This window comes from Sceloporus undulatus, chromosome 6 (assembly GCF_019175285.1).
Source record: "Sceloporus undulatus isolate JIND9_A2432 ecotype Alabama chromosome 6, SceUnd_v1.1, whole genome shotgun sequence".
In the NCBI taxonomy this organism is placed as follows: domain Eukaryota; kingdom Metazoa; phylum Chordata; class Lepidosauria; order Squamata; family Phrynosomatidae; genus Sceloporus; species Sceloporus undulatus.
The window spans coordinates 141,261,706-141,280,553 of record NC_056527.1 but is presented as its reverse complement, the minus strand read 5'-3'; the positions used below and the strand labels follow the sequence as shown (position 1 = coordinate 141,280,553).

Genomic DNA, 18,848 nt, shown 5'->3' with positions numbered 1-18,848 from the left:
TTTACTAATTTGTAACACAAAATTGTTTGTCTTTTTTCCAAATAAAAAAGTCTTGTTTGACCTGGCTGTCCTCAAAAAGAAGGTGAAGGAAAAGGAGGAGAAAAAGAAGAAAAAGCTAAAAGTGGTTAAATCAGAAGCAGAAGACTTCTCTGAGTCCCTGGGAAACACTGAAGGAATGCCTCCAATGTCTCAAGATCCATCCCCTATTCCTCCCATTTGGGATTCACCATCCCTCCCATCTGTTAAAGAAGAGTAAGTCACTTGCAGAAACGATGGCACTGTGTACATGGCCTACAAGCAATAATGTGAATGATACTTACAGTCAGTTCTAGCTAGATGTAGATTAATCCAAATAAGACAGGTTCAGTATAAAAATGCTTTTTTCTCTGACAGGAGCAATGTTCCCTAGTGAAGAATAATGTGGTATGCATGTATATTGTATATTGTGTGCAGTGGAGTTGTTAGGTGTAAAATAGTTGACATGCACAATAATGCTGTGATATAATGTAAAAGGAAACACAGTCTGGCAAAGCACACACTGTCACATAAAGTACAACAGCAGACTGTGACTGAATACATACATGGTCTGCAGACAAGGAAATACAGATATGAGTGCCTGAAATAAGCTAAGCGCTAGTGCCTAAGACTATGCACAGTTATGGAAAGACATGTTTGTAACTTTCTCAGATCATACATTCTTTAGGAATCTTAGGAGATTATCGCATGCGCCTAACCCAATGGGATAGGCACACATTTAACCCGTCAGACGGATTTTACCGTATTCCCCATTGGCAATCGATATGCAGCCCATACTCATCATGTGTCTTTCCAATAACAGTGCTTATCTATGTATTTAAGTCATAATCATTGTCTTTTTATTCTGGGTCTTTTGATTAGATTAAAATATTTTTTTCTTTTATCAAAGGCCTCTTGAAGATATCAAGCCCTGTCTTGGAATAAATGAAATTTCCTCCAGTTTTTTCTCACTTCTTCTGGAGATTCTGCTTATAGAAGGGCCTGCTAGTCTCTCAGTGGTAAGAGTTCTCCTTTTTTGCATCTCTTCTGTACATTCTTCTAGGGTTAAAAGTTAGGCTACTGTGAGGCCAGACTTCAGTATATTTATGTTTGTTAGAAGGACCTGCTGCATTTTATTTTGCAGTTACTTTCCTTTTCCTGTTTCATACACAGCATCTAGAATTGTCATTTTCATGCAGTAAGTTTTTTGTGTAGGGTTTTATTGTTTTTCATAATAAGTACGATCACCAATGTGAGTGTTCCTGCAAGTCATTAACTGAACTGAACAACTGAAACTGTTAGAGCAGAATAACATGTATCTCCTTGAGAAGCAATCCTGGCTTAGCTGTCAGATGTCAAGACATTTATATTCCCAGTAGTGTGGCTGCAAGTCTTTTTACATATAATGCAATTGACAGCATTTACAAATGATACAAATTCAAACTATCATCTTCTTTTGTTCAGCTTGAGGATAAAGTTATGGATTGGCAGTCTTCTCCTGCCAGCACATTAAACAGCTGGTTCTCCTTTGCCCCCAGCTGGTCAGAGCTTGTTCTGCCTGCCCTGCAGTTTCTCACAGGTGACAGCAGAGGTGAGTCCTATTTCTTCAGTCAGTAGAAAAACCAAAATTATTGCTATAAGAATTTGTACCTTCTTTAAACTGTTGCCAGCATTTCTGAATGTTTGCTTTCTTGAAATTTGCTGTGAATTTAAATAAATTATCTGTCCAGTGTGGCTTGTGAACAACTATTATTGGCATCAGATTGCATACTTTGCTTGTATAAAGCCATCACTTGCTGTTGCACTTCTTGGATAGGTCGCTTGGTGACAAAATATAACTTTCTGCAGAACAGTTACCTTTCTAATAGACAGACCTACTCTCTTCTAAGCACATTCATTTAAGACAAGGGCAGGCAGCTATAACCCCCTATATACTAGACTGCAAGTCCCATATTTTCAACCTAGCATAGCTAATTGTGTTTCCAACTTAGTGTTACACAAAATAAGTAAAATAATCTGAATATGTACTTTGTTTTTGTACAGAACCTTACAGAAGAGTCCTAATTAATGAAGATCCAGCCCCATACTATAAATACGTTAAATTTTAATATAATTCTATAGTCTGTTTAATATTATTACAGTAGTATTTGGGCATATAAATTATTTTTGGTTTTCATTACAGATGGTCCTTCCACAGCTTCTCCATTTGTTGAATTTAAAGAAAAACCTCAGCAGTGGAAACTGATAGGTAAAATTATTTCTCTGCCTTTGGCCTTCAAGTTAATAAATGTTGTTAGCTGATGCCTTGAGCCATTTAGCTTTCCATTAAGTTATGAAATGTTGAATGCCAGTAGAGCACCTCCTTTAGTAACCTCTATTATTTCCTGAGTTGCCATATATTCCCATTATATGTACTTGGCTTTCAATCCTGTATAAAAACATCATGTTTCAGTGTTTTTTTTAAATACATATTTTCAGGCATTGCATTTTTTCCACTTTAAGTGACAGAGCTAGTACCCCATCTTCTAATATAAGGTCATTAAATAATTTTTTCTCTGTATCTTTTCACATTTTTTTCTGAGTCATGCCAGAGGAGCAAGGTATACTTAATTCTGTTTGTGGATTCAGAGACCATTGATTCATTTCTTTTGGTCTTATGAACATGTCTTAGATGGTTGCATATTCTACATCTTGTATACTACTGTGACAGAGAGAATAGTTGTAGGTGACAATCCATGATGTCTTTTCTTCTTTCTAATTCTCTAGGCTCTGCTCAAGAGCATGAGAAGGAACTGGCAGCATTGTTCCAGCTGTGGTTGGAGACAAAAGACCAAGTCTTTTTCAAGGTGAAATAAAATGTTTATAGTTATATGAATCTGGCAATATTTCAGTTAACACTTCATTTATGTTGATATTAAACTTCTCATTATAGGACAATGATGAAGATAGCTCAGATGCCACCATACCTGTTCCCCGAGTGTAAGTATATATTTAGTTCAGACACCAAAACTTGTGGTGAAAATTTCCTAAGTATTGGAGTCCATCTCCAGTAACACTCAGCACTGTGTGCGCTGCAAGAAGAGAGTATTCATCTGTTGAACTGCATGCAAATGTTGCTTTGGAAAATAATTCAAAGCCACTAGTGTTAGTTGAAAGCAATTTTTCATAAATTAAGAACATATATAGTTTGAAGAATATTTTTTTCCAGTTATCAACAAAAGATTATACCCATTTTTGAATATTTTTAATGTCGACTTTTTGTGCACACATGTTATATTAGATGTGCATATTCATGTGAATAAATCACATATTTTTGTTGTGTGCATTCAGGCTGTTTCCTGCTTATGGCAACCCTAATTCAAACCTATTGACAGGATTTGTTCAAAGAGGGTTTGCTATTTCTGTCTTCAGACTGTGAGCATGTGAAATGCTCAAGGTAACTCAGTGGGTTTCCATAGCCAAGCAGGAATTCAAAACCTGGTATCCCAGTGTCCTAGTCTAACTCTCAAACCACTGTATTATTATGCTGGCTCTCTTCATGCAATTTATTTTCACATTAAAGCAAAGTACAGTGGGTCTACCATATTGGTGGGTTGAAACTCTTGTGGATCACCTCACCCCATATTAGCCAATGTCAGCTTGCACACATCACCACCCATTGACTAATATAAGCTTCAGCTTCTGCAGTTTTTCCAATCCATAGGGAGGCTTGGAATCAAAGCTTCACAGATGGGAAGGGCCCACTGTACTCTTTGTTCACAACTTACAGTATTTGTATCATACCTATGCTGTAACTATTATATGTAATATCAGTTCTTGGTATATCAGAGTTTGATGGCCTTACATTGTTTAAAGCAGGGGATTGTAAGGGTGAGCCAAAAAAAAAAAAAGGCAGTAAACGAATTTCAGCATGAGCTCAGTTTGTATATTGACCACTTCCCAGTCCATTGCTAATTCTCATGCTCAGCATTAATTTCTTCCCTCTTTCACTTCCAACATACCTGACTATTTGAAAAATAATTTTAATAAGAATACTTATATTCAATCTGTTACTTTATGAGTTCTCTGTCATTTTCAAATGCAAAATATCAAATATCCAGAGAAACCCTGATATCTCAAGGTCCAAGAAAGTTTATAAAAACATTCCCAAACATGCCTTTGTAGAGTTGCCTTGTTTATATTTGAGCCATTGTCGTTGACTGGTACAGATCTAGTCTGTACACTAGTTTGTCACTAGCCGAACAGAGCCAACACAGTTGTAAGAGACTGAGGTGAAGTCTGCCCTTTGTCTGTCATCACTATACTTTATTTTTGAGTCTAAAATTCTTCGCTAGCAGTGATTATACCAGAGGCAGAGGGAACCTGGTCAAATTATATTGACATAGTCCCTGTAATTTCAGTGCCAGGTTTGTTCTTAATGTCCAAACTTCGGCTGCTGTGTGAGGTAGTTGCACTCAGTTAAAAAAAGAAAAGACTTGCAGCATTGAATGCAAGAATGATCTCGTATTGGTGCAATGTTTTTTCAGTACTTTGAAAAATAATGCTTTATTTTTGTTTATTGTCAAGGAATACAATTCCCTGATGTATACTGTGCTTCTCAGATTAGACCCTTTGTATGAAAGGGGGCAAAATTAACTTTGAGAGAGGTAGATTTTTATTTTTCTAGCAGTATTGCTAGACGTATTACAAAAAGTCAAGAGGTGAACTTGTGAACCTGAACTTCAGGTTTCTGGATTGTCTCCCACTTGGACGACAGTTTTAAGACTCAATAATTAGATATGTGAAAATTCAATATAGTTATCCCTCCCACTTGTGTAATCATCTTTTGATGATGTTTAGGGAGTTCTTTGAGCTATTACCTAGGTTGTATTCCCTCAGGCCTCACACTGTTCTTTGTTTCAGAAGGACTGACTATGTTGTCCGGCCTAGCACTGGGGAAGAGAAACGTGTGTTCCAGGAACAGGTAAAGATAGCATGCCTTCTCGCTCAAATATTGTTGGTGGCCTAATAGGGTTTTAGTGAGGTTATGCTAGGAAAAATTATCCAGCAGAAGAGCATAGAAATATTTAGGCAGTTGTAACATGCATATAGTGTGCAGGTGATTGGCAGTTAATATTTCACATCTTAATGCTACAGAGCACTAATGCTATTACGGTAGTCTTCTATGGTAACGCTGTAAAAGTATTTGACACCTTTAAGAGTATTAAGGTGTTGAATACTAATTGTTATCAGCTGCATTGTATGTGGTATCTATATAAGTATTAAACCAGCAGGGGAAACAAGTAGCATAGTTTTCTTCTCAGCAGTTCAGTGTAAATTATGAAAAGTGTAACCTCTTCAACAGTGGTCTTCAAATAATCTACAATCATAACAACCTGCTGGACCTCAGCTAGGATTAAGAAATCAGGAAGGCTACAAAATCATATGATCTCTGCTTTACTCATGGTCCTGTTTTTATATCTGACTAAGGTTAACCTTAGCTAACTCAAACCTAGAGATGCTCCATATCTGTCCATTGGGTTGCTGATCAGTGGTGTCTCCCTACATATACCTTGTTATATATTGCCTAGATGAACCTTGTTATTCATTGCTGAAATATAAGCAGTCACTCTTCATGATCTCAGTCTGCAGCAGAACATTTGCTATTAAGTGTTAGAGTGATGTTCACTTACTTACCTGGGCATCCTCCTTTCCCACATGTACAGGAGCGTTTTCGATACAGCCAGCCCCACAAAGCTTTCACATTCCGCATGCATGGCTTTGAATCAGTGGTTGGTCCTGTGAAGGGTGTATTTGACAAGGAGACATCTCTGAACAAAGCCCGAGAACATTCTCTGTTGCGATCAGATAGGCCTGCATATGTCACCATCTTGTCTCTTGGTAAGTTGTCATTCTTACTAGTGTATGTTTGTAATGGGGGAGATGTACCATCTACACTTGTCTCTCAATATCCACAGAGTCTTTATTCAAGGATTCAACCATCTACATATGGAGCCCTGGTGGTGCAGTGGTTAAATGCCAGTACTGCAGCCACTCACTAACAGTCACAAGGTTGTAAGTTTGATACTAGGCTGAGGTTCCAGGGTCGACTCAGCCTGGCATCCTTCTGAGGTCATTAAAATGAGTACCCAGCTTGTTGGGGACAATTTGTTTACATGTTGTAAACCGCTTAGAGACTGCTTAATTCAGTATGAAATGGTACATAAATATAGTTGCTATTGCTATTTTTTAAAAATAAAATTCCATAAAGCAAACCTTAATTTTGCCATTTTATATAAGGAACATCATTTTACTATGCTATTGTATTTAATGGGACTTGAGCATCCACTGATTCTGGAATCCGTAGGGGTTCCTAGTACCCATGGAATCCGTGGGGAGTCCTGGAACCAAAACCCAGTGGCTATCAAGGGCTGTATTAAATTTCACAAAAGTGAAAGGAAATGGCCAGTAATGCTGCTGAGTTGAATTTTATTTGTTTCCAGTGATCCACTTTGAAAAGTGTGCTATGGAAGGTAGAATTAGTTTAGTTCCTAATATCCAATTAGAGGAGCTATGACAATGATACGCAGAAGACTTGCACTTGTGGACTTTTGTCTCCTTTAATCTGAGATGCCAATTAAAGTGTATAGTTTAAAAAAAATAGAATGGGAAACTATGGAAAGGCTGCAGCTGACTTACAATTAGACTACTTTTTCATGCAGCTTATTATTGCTCACTCTGCTTGGTAGGTCTCCAGTACCACAACCAGACATTTTTCCCATCACCTGTCTCCTCATCCTTTTTGGAGTTGGAGAGGCCAAGATTGAGGCTAGATTTCTGATGTAGTAAGCACAGTCTATGAAAAATGTTTGTATCCTGAAATTACCTAGGTGCTGAGTAGGAGCAAATAAGGAAGTGAACAGGGGAAAATGACACTGCCTGTTTTGTCAAGTTGACAGGTGCTTGGGAGACTTGAAAGCAAGGAAATATGGTTGTTAAATGGGACAGCCGAACAGAAGCTTCTCAGTCTGTCTGAAAAGAGGTGCTTCCAAATTGTGTGTGTATGAAATAGTGGAAAACCCCAGTGGCAGGTTTCTCCAACCCAGTACCAGATTAAGGAAAGCTGCTTTACACCTGTAGAGAAAGTCGCTGTAGTAAGCAGCGCCACAGCTCATGCTGTATTGGGAATAATTGCATAAAGTTAGCAGAGAAGAATCCAGAATTAACATTGAAGTCTAGTTTAGTAGCAGCAATTGAATCATCTACTCAGGCATGGACAGATTCTAGCTGTGTATTAAATACTGGGAAAAGTTTACATTTTTATTATAGTTTTATTTAACAATCTTAGAAGTTTGCAGCTATCAGTAAATCCAGCGAAATTTCATGTGCAATAGAAAATTCTGGGATCTCTGTGAAGTTGCCCAGATGTGGCTGCCCAGATGTTTTTGGCCTACAGTATTTGTCAGCCTTAACCAGCATAGAGGCAGTATAGGAGTTGCACTCCCAAAACATCCTGTTGTCACAGTTGTCCATCTCAGTTTACATTATATGGAGAAGAGTGCCTGGTGGATTTCTTCCTTGGGAGGAAATGGTTGCTATCAAAGGCAGTGTTGAACTGATAACAAAACCAAATTTGAGGTGCAGAAGCCACAGGGTAAATGGGATATGGATGGTTTGAGAACTGCTTTTTCCATTTCAGCTGGGGCTTTGACTATGATTTGATATTTTTTGCTGTCTCAGTCCGGGATGCTGCAGCCCGTCTTCCTAATGGAGAAGGGACTCGTGCTGAGATCTGTGAGCTGCTTAAAGACTCCCAGTTTCTTGCTCCTGATGTCACCAGTGCTCAGGTAACTGTGCCAAACACACCTCACTTTTGCTTTCTCAAGAGTTTCATATGAGGGGAAAACAACTCCAGCTGAAAGCAGGGACACTTCATTGTAGATTTTGAAGCCCTTCATTTCACAGCTTACTAGAGTAATTCAGAACAGTTTACAGAGGTTTATAGTTAGTAGTGGTGTGTAGAATTACCATTCTGTCTACAGCCTATAACTAGTATAATTTTTGTGTTAAGACATAATGTTCACAAGAGCTATGGATCTTTTCTTTTCTCTGTATTTTTTGCCACTTCATTTCAGGATGATTTAGAGACAAGATTCATTTTCATGTGTCATTACCCTTTTCTCCTTCCTACCTGCATGTGCAAAGAACACTTCTTATGATGGCTCCAGGTTGGATCAGTTTTGCATCCATTATTTCTGTTTTCAGGTTAACACTGTGGTGAGTGGTGCACTAGATCGACTGCATTATGAGAAGGATCCCTGTGTAAAATATGATACTGGACGCAAACTGTGGATATATCTTCATCGAGACAGGAGTGAAGAAGAATTTGGTGGGTGCTCAGTAGAGGGCATTAGACAGTTTGAAAGAACACTGGAATATGATAGATTTGTATGGTCTCACTTTAAATGTAGAGAAGAGATCCCATACCGCCACATGTGATACCATAGGCTATACTAATTATGGAAGAACAAAGCCTCGGTATCATGCAGATAGGCTGAACTAAATCTCAAATTTATAAAAAAGTATATAATAAATTTTGACCTGCTAGTTTCTTCTTTAAAAGAATAAACTTAATTTCCAGGCACCTATATGGCTTAGGTCCAGAATATCTGAAATACTATATTTCCCCTTATGAAACCTGCCAGAGTGCTAAGATCTACAGTGAGGACATGAGAGAACGTTCTTGGTGGCTGCTCCCAGTCTCTGGAATGCCCTTCCACAGGAGGCTAGATTGACCCCCTCCATGCTTTCCTTTCACCAGCAGGCAGAGACCTTTTTGATGACGACAATAATTAATTAATTAATTAATTAAATAATAATAATAATAATAATAATAATAATAATAATTATTTTTATTTCTATCTCCCGTCTCTCCCATTGGATTATCGGATCGAGGCAGGATTACATCAATAAAAAACTATAATACAAATACAAATAGATCAATAAAATACTACTAGCAGGCTTTCAATGGTTAAACAGGGGAGTTTCTGAATATGATGTGTGTGTCATTACTTTTTTTAGATTTTGTGTGTTTTTAAGTGATTTTATATTGTCAATTTATGGATTTTAATTGTGTGTGGTTTTTTTTAATTGGGTTTTTAATGACTTTCTTGGGGAACTGCGTTAGGTGCCACTCTGGGAGAAGGGTGGCTTACATATAAAATTAAATAAAAAAATTAAAAAGCGGTGTACCATATACATTATATGTCTATAAGTTGAAAATTTGCTGTGAAAACCTGATTGACTTATTCACAAATGAATGCAGCACTTATGTCTGTTGTGCCACTGCTTCTGGCCCTTTGTCATGTCTGCTTGAAAAAATGTTGATGGTGGCTGCTTTTGGGGGGAGGGCTTCACCAATGTAGTGGCAAGAACAGCTCTCTTGATATGGACTGAACTCCAAGAGGTTATCCTTGCTGGGAGAGCCTGAAAGAAGCAATGGCTCTCCCTTCTGTCTCTCTTGGGCAGCTTCTCCACCCCATGCAGTAGAGAGATCAAATGGGGTGGGTGTTTATTTCAGACTATCTCAGGATGGACTGAGCTCCCAGAGTTTGAGAGTTTAGTCTTTGCTGGGTCTAAGTTTAATTCTTGCCTTAAGAAATAAATGCCCCCCACCCGCCCCCCCCCCGCCCCCTTTGGCTGCTTCAGGCAGTTAGTCGGTGAAGAGGAGTCAGAGAAGGCAGGCAAAAGATGAGAAACTAGCCACTGGAGGAAGTGGTGAGAGAGGAAACAGCAGTGGTGATAAGGAAGATTTGGAGGGTTCTTTGCCTGCCCTCAGTTGTCCACAGCCAATTTGTTTGTCTTCTTGGAGATGGTGGAGGTTACGAGGAGGAGGTAATAAGCAGGGCCAGCTGTGGATGCCCTGTTATCTGTGCTGTTTCTTTACTCATCACTTCTACAGATCTTTATGCTGCGGCTGGAGGAGTGGCTGGTTTCTTGTCTTTCGCCTGCCTTCTCCAACTCCTCTCCACCCCCTGACCTCTTGTCCAGACTGGAGAGGAGTCGGAGAAGGCAGGCAAAAGACAAGAAACTAGCTGTTCCTCCAGGTGTTGTGGAGAGATTCAAAGAGGGCAACCATCAGAATGGAGCCTGCTTTCAGGCTTACCAGTTGACAATGTGGGGAGGCTGGTTGAGGACAATGGGGAATGAGTGGTTAGTACCATCTCCTGCTTTGCCAAGTGATGTCCACCCTTCACAGAATCAGGGAGCAAAAAACCAGCGGTGACCAGGAAGATTGAGGGGTGGGGTTCTTTGACCACCCTCAATTGTCTGCAGCCAGCCTACTTGTCTTCTTTTAAAAGTGGTATGAAGGAGACACAAGGGCCAGCCACAGACAACCAAGGGCAGCTGGTGAAGAGGTATGTCCAGGAAGAGCCTACCATAAAAGAAGTACCAGCCTCCTCTGCTCTCCCCACCAAGGCAGGGATGCACCAGAGAACTGCCACCTGCTCAGGTATTCAAAAAGGCTAAAAGCAGCACCAGAGCAGAGAGAGTAGAGGAAGCTGGTGGAGAAGCCTTGTGTTGAGCCCCAAAGTTTCATCTTCAATTTATCCAAGGGTGATATCAAAATCCTGAATTTTGGCCCTCAAACCAGCCCTCAACTTATACATGAGTTCAACTTATAGTCAAGTATATATGGTAAACATGTTTTGCCCTATTTACTGTTAATCTGTCATCAGAAAGAAGGAACATATAATTTTCCTGATGTTCCTGAGTGAACAGCAATGACTTTCTCTTGTTCGTCATTCAGACTGAAAGGCATAAAAGCCTTCTCCAGGACACATTTATAGAAAATGTCATAAACATCCATTCAGAGCTTTGGTAATTTTCATATAAGTCCTGTTTCTCTCTGGCAGGCAAATTATCAGGTGCAGTACATTTTCTGTTAATCGCAGCATAGAAATTCTTGGAATGATGTGTGTACTAAAACAAAAAAACAAGACTGTTGAGGTGTGCTGTCTTTTTATTAGCTCTGTCTGAGAACTGTTGTTTATTTTTCCTTGCAGAGCGGATTCATCAAGCTCAGGCTGCTGCAGCAAAGGCCAAAAAAGCTCTTCAGCAAAAGCCCAAGCCTCCAGCTAAGATAGTAAGTTGCCTGATGTAAACCTATATTGCAGATGTACCAGGCAGTCAGTAGTTCTTGACCAAAGAGATTTGTCACCCGTCCTAACCCAAGGGCTTGATGTGGATGACAGTGTTCTCATTATTCCATCCGATCCCACTTTAATCCTGGCCATTCAAAGTTACTTTAAACAAGAACATGGTGCATATTTTGACTCAGGCTTTGTTGCTTCTCCAGGTGGAGAGTATTGCAAACCTAGGGGGCAGCAAACCTTGCGTGTGTGTAAAAACCTGCCATATCTACATGATATGCATGTTCTCACATGCATATATAGGCTTGATTTTGGATTTGGATTTTGGCACCGGCCTTTCTCTACATCTTGTCTACTGGAAATATAGGAAGCTTATACCCTTAATAGCATTTACTGACAGATACTATACAAGCATTACCCAGTCCTATCAGGTGATGGCAAACATTGGATGTAGGAACATTTACATGCAAAACACATGCACTTGTACTGCACAATAGCACATTCTATTTAAAATGTGTTTAATTTGTTCTATGTTGTTTCATGGATTCTGGTGAACTAAGAGATGATAAACACTTTAAATAAATAATTAAATGCTGCAGTTCTAGTCCTCTTGCTGTTATGGACTTGATGACTTAGTACGCTGAATTTTGCAAGAATACAGCCTGTTTTGTTGTTACAGAAATCCAGTAACAAGGAGACCGCAGTGAAAGTGGTTACTAGTAGCACCTCAGAACCAAGCCAGTTGAGCCTTAGTGACTCCAGCATGCCTGCAACTCCTGTGACTCCAGTGACACCCACTGCCCCTCCCTTACCAGCAATGTCCATTTCACCACCTCCACCTCCACCAGCAATCTCTGTGGTTAGCAAGAGTTTGCCAAGTGTTACATCAGAGCAAGCTAAACCCAATCAAAGGTAACTCTTCTGTCTTGGCAAAAAAGTAGGAGTAGATTCAATAAATTTGGAAAATATGATAGATTTGAGTAGGAGGAATCCTCCACTTGTTGTATAATCTGTTTTAAAACCTGGAGAGAAGAAACAGCCCATAGGGTAATCTAGTTCTGAGCTCCGAGGAGGAACCTTACCTACCCACTCCTCCTCCTAGCTGGTGAGAAGAGGAGTCACTGCTGTATTCAGTCAGTGATGACAGCAGGGATTATCTCCTGCATCCTGCTCATCTCTCAGTAGGAAGCAGTGCAGGGAAATCCATGTTAGTTCTGACCAGCAACCAGAGATCATGGCGATTCCCTTCCCATGTTAGCTGTTCTCAATCAGAACTTGCAGGTACCTGCAAGCATAAGCTCAGAACAAAGTTATATTGAAGTTACACCAGACATTTTGGCTAGAAAACCAACAACTTCAGGTTGTGGCCACTCTGGGGAAGGATTTGCTACCCTTCACTGCAGTGTTCTCCACTCCTGCTTTAAAGTGTTTAAGGCTACCATAGAAAGAAACAGCTGATTGGATCAGCTCTCTAGGGAAGAAGATTTATCTCTCAAATGATTCATTATCATCCAAATTAGTATCCTCCAGTTTTAGAAGGTGATTCAAGAATCAGAGACTTTCTTAGGAAGACAGTCGAAGTTTGCTCACTGTCTGAACAACATGGAAGCAGTGATGGATGACATGGGAGCCAAAAGCACCCATAGAAATATGTTCAGATAATATTTCTGGCAAAAATTTTCTATTCAATAAACTAGAAATTATTTTATTACAAGCAATTCTATGCTATCTGGTTTAAACGTTCCTACCAAAAGGCTATACTTTTTTTGTTTGTTCATGTGCTTACATTAACTATGTATTTTTTCTGTGATTTCTTGATAGCATTCTTTTAGTGTCTTCTCCCACCATGCCGCAGCTTGGGACATTGCTCTCTACCACACAGAGTACTCCCACACAGACTGGGACTCAGCAACCTTCTCCTCGGGTAACCAGTCACACACCTTCATCAGGGCTCCCACAGGTTCGAGTGGTTACAGCACAGTCTAGTCTCCCTCCTTTGTCTCAGTCAGCTGCAACAGTAACACAGCCACCACCAGCGGCATCTGTACCTCAGATCCGTGCCCCTTCCACTTCTGCACAAACAAAAGTACTGTCTCAGGTGAGGAATGTTGATGCGCAAGCAAACCAGGAGATTACGTTAATGGCCTTTGTTCCAAACAGTATAGTCGACCTCACATATCAATGGATTCTTTATTCACAGATTCAACCATCCACAGCTTGAAAATATTCCAAAAATATATAAATTCCCAAAAGCAAACCTTGATTTTACTATTTTATATACTATTTTTACTATGCATTGCATATAGTAGAACTTAACATATAGTGGTGCTAAGTACTTTTATTTACCATTAGGCTGTTATGGCTGTACCAGTGAAAGCTCAGACCAGCCCAGTCCAGGTGCAGAGGCCAGCTGTAACAGGAACAGCTAGTGTTGTTGGCACAGGAATCTCTGCAGCACCCAGTCCTGCTCCAAAGCCAGCAGCCAGTTCTCCAAGCAGCTCTACACCCAACATCACAACTATTTCTTTATCACCATCGACATCATCCTCTTCATCATCTTCTTCCTCTTCATCCTCTGCTGTCCTCCAGAACATAGCTGGCCAAAATATTATCAAACAGGTAAGGAGCTTCATGTGGTGTCACAGCCTTTTCATGGAAAATGTTGTTTTTTTCTATTAGATTTTGTGGTAATAAGGTAAGGAGCTGGTTGAAGGAGGTGAGAGAATTGGATGTTGGAAGTGAATGGTGATTAGTGCAATTCTGGGGGAATTTGAGTAAGGCTGGCAAAAGAGCATTAGTATAGTTAAACAGAGTGGAGTGAATGAATGAGGATTAGGGTCAAGAGAGACAGCTTTAGGAATTCATGAGTGATGATTTAAGAATCTGAGTTAGCTGGGAGAAGAGTAGGAAGGAGAGTAAAATATTTGTTTTAAACATATTAATTATTCATCTGTTTTGTTATGTTAAACTGAGGTGAGGATAAGGGAAAGCCCTTATTCTTTGTGATTACAGTGATATTTGTGGTAGTCCTCATGTTTGGTGGCAGTGGAGGTTTAGAACTTCCCACCTGGTAGAAAGTGGGATGAAGGGAGAGAAGCCTAACACTGCACTGTGCTGGTAAATTATTTTAGAAAATAGAAACAACCAGAGCTGATCAAACCCAGGGTCCCATTTATTGCATCTCAACTCCTGTAGTTGCCAACAAGATGATCCAGGGAGGCACACAAGTTGCATTGATTAAGTGCTTAAAATAGAATGCAGTGCAATACAAGAACACAGAGCACAGATCCATGCTACTCTCATAGAAGGAGATGAGGATGGGAAGGGAAATTCATGTGGGTTTGTTATATATGATGACTGTAAGAAATAACCATCCCATGTCACAATTACTGTTACCTCCATATCGAGGCTGAATGTTGCAGTAATGGATTTACCCTTCATGAATTTTCTGATTTTGTAAAGATATTTAAGCAAGAAATCATAACTGTTTGTTTTGCAAATTAATTTCCTCTGCTAAATATATGTGGTAGGTTTCTTCTTAGTTCTGAACTTGTTATGAAGAGAGTTCACCAGATGATCTTGAGTTCTCATTATTAGAGAGAAAAACTGAAACCTCTACATTTGCAAAATCCGCATATGGTTGTGAAAAGAGGCTGGCAAATTTGCTTTTTCTGTTTGTTAGCATGTGCCTTCAAGTTATTTCCAACTTATGGCAACCCTAAGGCTTGGTGTTTTCTTGGCAAGATTTGTTCAGAGGAGGGTTATTGCCATCCTCTGAGGCTGAGGGAGTGTGACTTGCCCAAGGTCTCCCTATTAAGTTTCCGTGGCTGATCAGGGATTCAAACCCTGGTCACCAGAGTCCTAGTCCAGTGCTCAGACCACTAAACCACACTTCTGGAAGACACTTTTACCATTAAGATTAGTGACAAATATGAAGTGTCTCTGCTTTTGATGGACGTGATAGTAAAAAAATGGTTTCCATCAGTAGGCCTCATGCTATTTAGCATTCTCTGGTTGCAACTGTGGATATGTAGGAGGGAGGAACAGGGAAGAGGATTAAGATTCAACATAATGTACTTTACCTTATAGGTGGCTATTACTGGACAACTTGGCTTGAAAAGCCAGCCTGGAAGCAGCATCCCCCTTGCGGCTTCCAACTTCCGCATCCAAGGCAAAGATGTACTACGTCTGCCTCCCTCTTCCATCACCACTGATGCCAAAGGGCAAACTGTTCTCCGCATAACCCCAGATATGATGGCTACTTTGGCTAAGTCTCAAGTCACCACTGTCAAACTGACTCAAGATCTCTTCACTACTGCTGCTGCTGCTGCTGGAAGCACTTCTGCTGGGAAGGGCCTCTCTGCCACTCTGCGTGTGACTTCCAGCCCTATCCAGTCTTCTGACTCTCCTGCTAAGACCAGCAGTCCTGCCTCTGCTTCCCCAAGCTCAGCTGGGTCAACAGTGGTGAAAGTGACTCCAGACATGAAGACTGTGGAGTCCACCAGTTCCGCCTTCAGACTGATGCCTGCTTTAGGCATGACTGTAGCAGACCAGAAGGGCAAAGCCATCACTACAGTGGCAACCACTGAAGGCAAACCAGCTGCCACTATAAGGATTGTACAGGGGATGGGAGTGATGCCACCAAAAGCTGGGCAGACAATTACAGTAGCCACGCATGCCAAGCAGATGCCCTCTTCCTCTTCAGTGAGCATGCCTGGCACAGTCCTTACTTCAGCTGTCTCTTTGCCAACCATGACTGCTTCAGTGTCCAAAGCAGTTGCTGTTGTGTCAGGAGCAGCAGGGACACCCCTAACCATAGGAACAGGGACCACCACTATGCGTCAGCTTCCAGTGAGCACCACTGTTGTATCCACCTCACAGACAGTAAGTATAAAGATTTTTGCAGGTTAAATTGGACTGGAAATTCTTAATTTCTAAGATGAAATGTCATCTGATTTGTCTTGCGTAGACTTAGAGCAAAGCACTGAATGCTATTTGGAACTGTTACATCTGTCCTTGTACTGGGTTACAGGTGTTTGGTTTTTTTTTTAAGATGTCTTCTGTGCAAAGAGAGAGACTTCAGCACTCTGATAACTATTTGGGGGGGGGTCTTCTTTTCTTTGTGAGCTATATGACATAGAGAGTCTGATGCTGAATATTTGTAAATTCTGTGTCCCTTTTTGTGTAGGGAAAACTGCCTGCTCGAATCACAGTGCCCCTGTCAGTCATAAGCCAACCTGTGAAAGGCAAGAGTGTTGTGACTGCTCCCCTCATTAAGGGCAATCTTGGGGCTAAGTAAGTAATGCAAGAACCATTTCTGTCATTATCAGTGTTGTGTTTCTATTTCACAAATGGCTAAAAGTTAAAGGTAAAGGTAGTCCCTTGACATGAATGTCTAGTCATAACCAACTGTAGGGGGTGGTGCTTATCTCCGTTTCTAAGCCGAAGAACCAGCATTGTCTGAGGACTGCTCTGGTCATCATGTGGCCAGCATGACTGCACTGAACGCTGTTACCTTCCCACTGAGAAGTGGTACCTATCTATCTACTTGCATTTGCATGCTTTTGAACTGCTAGGTTGGCAGAAGCTGGGACTAGTGACAGGAGCTCACCCCATCATGCGGCACTTGGTCCTCGAGTTGCCAACCTTCTGATCATCAGAACTGGCATCTTAACCATTAAGCACTACATCCCAATTTCACAAATGGCTAATACCCCACAATTAGATTAATGGCAATTTAATTTTGAAAGCTGCAAAATATTGTAATCAGTCAATTCCTTTTAGTTACAGAAAATGAAGCAAACAAATTTTCTGTCTTCTATATTACTCACTTTTGCTTCAAAAATCCATCTAATGGTGGATGTTTCATAGTTCACTGGTATTGCTTTCTTATGTGGCCTCCTCTACAGTTTTATACCAGTACTGAAAAACTTCACCTCTTGATTTTTCCACAAATCAAGGGTTGTTTTTTTTTTAAAAAAAGAAGGCCTGCTTCACCAGCCTGAAGTCATTGGACAACCTCATTCTTCTGTAAAATGACATGGACAGTACAGAGATTTCTTAACAAGTTTATCAAACAATGCTTATCAGCTTACTAAATAAGGTTATTTTCTAGTCATATTAATCTTGTACTGAATCTTTTGAGTTATTCTTGTAAAAATATCCAGAGCTAGGGAGCATGTCTGACCATTATCAAAAGCTCAATGTGGTATAAATTTACTGCTCCTCAGGCTCTGCTATGATATGAGAAGCACCTGAACTGTAACCATTCACACTATATCACTGTTGATGTTTTTTTATGTGGTTTTGTTTAACAGCATCAGTGGACTGGGTAGGAATATCATTCTCACCACAATGCCAGCTGGGACAAAGCTGATAGCTGGGAACAAGCCAGTGAGCTTTCTGACTGCACAGCAACTACAACAGTTGCAGCAACAAGGCCAGGCAACACAGGTACGGACCATTTTTCTCATTAGCAGTTACTACTTGACTTTGAAGTGCTGTGGTCCCAAATGCACTGTAGCACAGTTATTCCACGAATGTTTCATTTCAGAAATTCCTGTAAGGGAGTCGTTGTTTTGTGGGTAGGCAGGGTCTTATTGGCAGGCTTACATAAGCACTGTAACAGTCAAACTATGAGGACATAAACAAGCTGTAAGTGGAGAGCTTTGCTTAGTCTCTTTTAATTCCTCAGCAGTATTTATTTTCTCTTCACTGTGTAAGTTTCATTTTTCTTTTCTATTTTGCACAGGTGCGAATTCAGACAGTGCCAGCCTCTCATCTCCAACAGGGAACCGTATCTGGTTCTACAAAAGCAGTCTCCACTGTAGTTGTGACAGCAGCACCATCTCCAAAACAGACACAAGATCAGTAGTAAATACAGCTACAAAATACACTGTGTAATGAGTCATTTTGGCCCTCTTAGTCCATTTCCTTTCAGCTTGGACTTGGTATAGTCAGGCATGACCATCTACAGTTGGGTACTCCAAATGTTGAGCATCTGTGGGACATATTTGAGTCTTGCTTTGATTCAGAATCTGCAGAAGCCCCTAACACAAACATTACAGAATGCTGTATTCTAATGGCCTTAACATCTTCATTTTTGAGTCAAAGGAAAAGGAATCCTAATTGGGCCTTTCTGTTTTTGACTTGTTGCTTATCCTCTGGTGTGTATTTTAAGTTACAGTGAAGCTTGCTGAATAAGACAAGATCAACAAAAAGCTTCTTGGAAGAAATGGACATCAGTTTTATATTTTTCGCAGTCATTCTCATGACTGCCATGGCCATTAAGATTCTGGATTTTTAAAAAGCTTTTGTCTGTTTCTCTGTCTATTTTATAATTCTTCCTGAGCGCTTTTTAAAAACCAAGACAGTTTCATCCTGTCTGTCCTTCCCTCTCTCTGCATACACTTCCCCCCAACCTGTTACTTCCTCATCAGACTGAACATGAAATTGCATGAGACTAAGTCTTGTACACATGTGAGCTGGCTGAGAATAAAAAAACCAGCATAAAAGCAAGGGGACAAAAAGCCACTGGAAGACCTTGGTATGTCTTTATGTGACAAGGAAGTCATAAAAGCAAGTATGTGCTTGAGATTACACAACCAAGTTCAATTCCTTCTCACCAAGCAGTTCATTTTAACTGATGTTGATCACAGCTGATTTTTTATTTCCCCCGTTTTTGAATAAAAAGATACCAAC

At 40.2% G+C, this 18,848-nt stretch overlaps 1 protein-coding gene across 2 annotated transcripts in view; it reads left to right on the top strand.

The window, feature by feature from the left end:
* NFRKB (nuclear factor related to kappaB binding protein) overlaps positions 1 to 18,040 on the top strand; it is a 32,114-nt gene extending 14,074 nt beyond the window's left edge. The window contains exons 10-27 of one of the 2 annotated variants that reach the window (XM_042475936.1): positions 51 to 252; positions 926 to 1,034; positions 1,480 to 1,606; positions 2,198 to 2,263; positions 2,782 to 2,861; positions 2,948 to 2,994; positions 4,921 to 4,978; positions 5,721 to 5,895; positions 7,735 to 7,841; positions 8,260 to 8,383; positions 11,061 to 11,140; positions 11,827 to 12,059; positions 12,969 to 13,245; positions 13,500 to 13,766; positions 15,237 to 16,031; positions 16,336 to 16,442; positions 17,465 to 17,600; positions 17,899 to 18,040. In XM_042475936.1, coding sequence (XP_042331870.1) covers positions 51 to 252; positions 926 to 1,034; positions 1,480 to 1,606; positions 2,198 to 2,263; positions 2,782 to 2,861; positions 2,948 to 2,994; positions 4,921 to 4,978; positions 5,721 to 5,895; positions 7,735 to 7,841; positions 8,260 to 8,383; positions 11,061 to 11,140; positions 11,827 to 12,059; positions 12,969 to 13,245; positions 13,500 to 13,766; positions 15,237 to 16,031; positions 16,336 to 16,442; positions 17,465 to 17,600; positions 17,899 to 18,021 — 3,113 coding nt within the window. In that variant the 3' untranslated portion in view covers positions 18,022 to 18,040. Of the gene's footprint in view, positions 1 to 50; positions 253 to 925; positions 1,035 to 1,479; positions 1,607 to 2,197; positions 2,264 to 2,781; positions 2,862 to 2,947; positions 2,995 to 4,917; positions 4,979 to 5,720; positions 5,896 to 7,734; positions 7,842 to 8,259; positions 8,384 to 11,060; positions 11,141 to 11,826; positions 12,060 to 12,968; positions 13,246 to 13,499; positions 13,767 to 15,236; positions 16,032 to 16,335; positions 16,443 to 17,464; positions 17,601 to 17,898 lie in introns of both variants that reach the window. The other variant, XM_042475935.1, reaches the window with a different exon arrangement.
* The last annotated feature ends 808 nt before the right edge of the window (positions 18,041 to 18,848 follow it).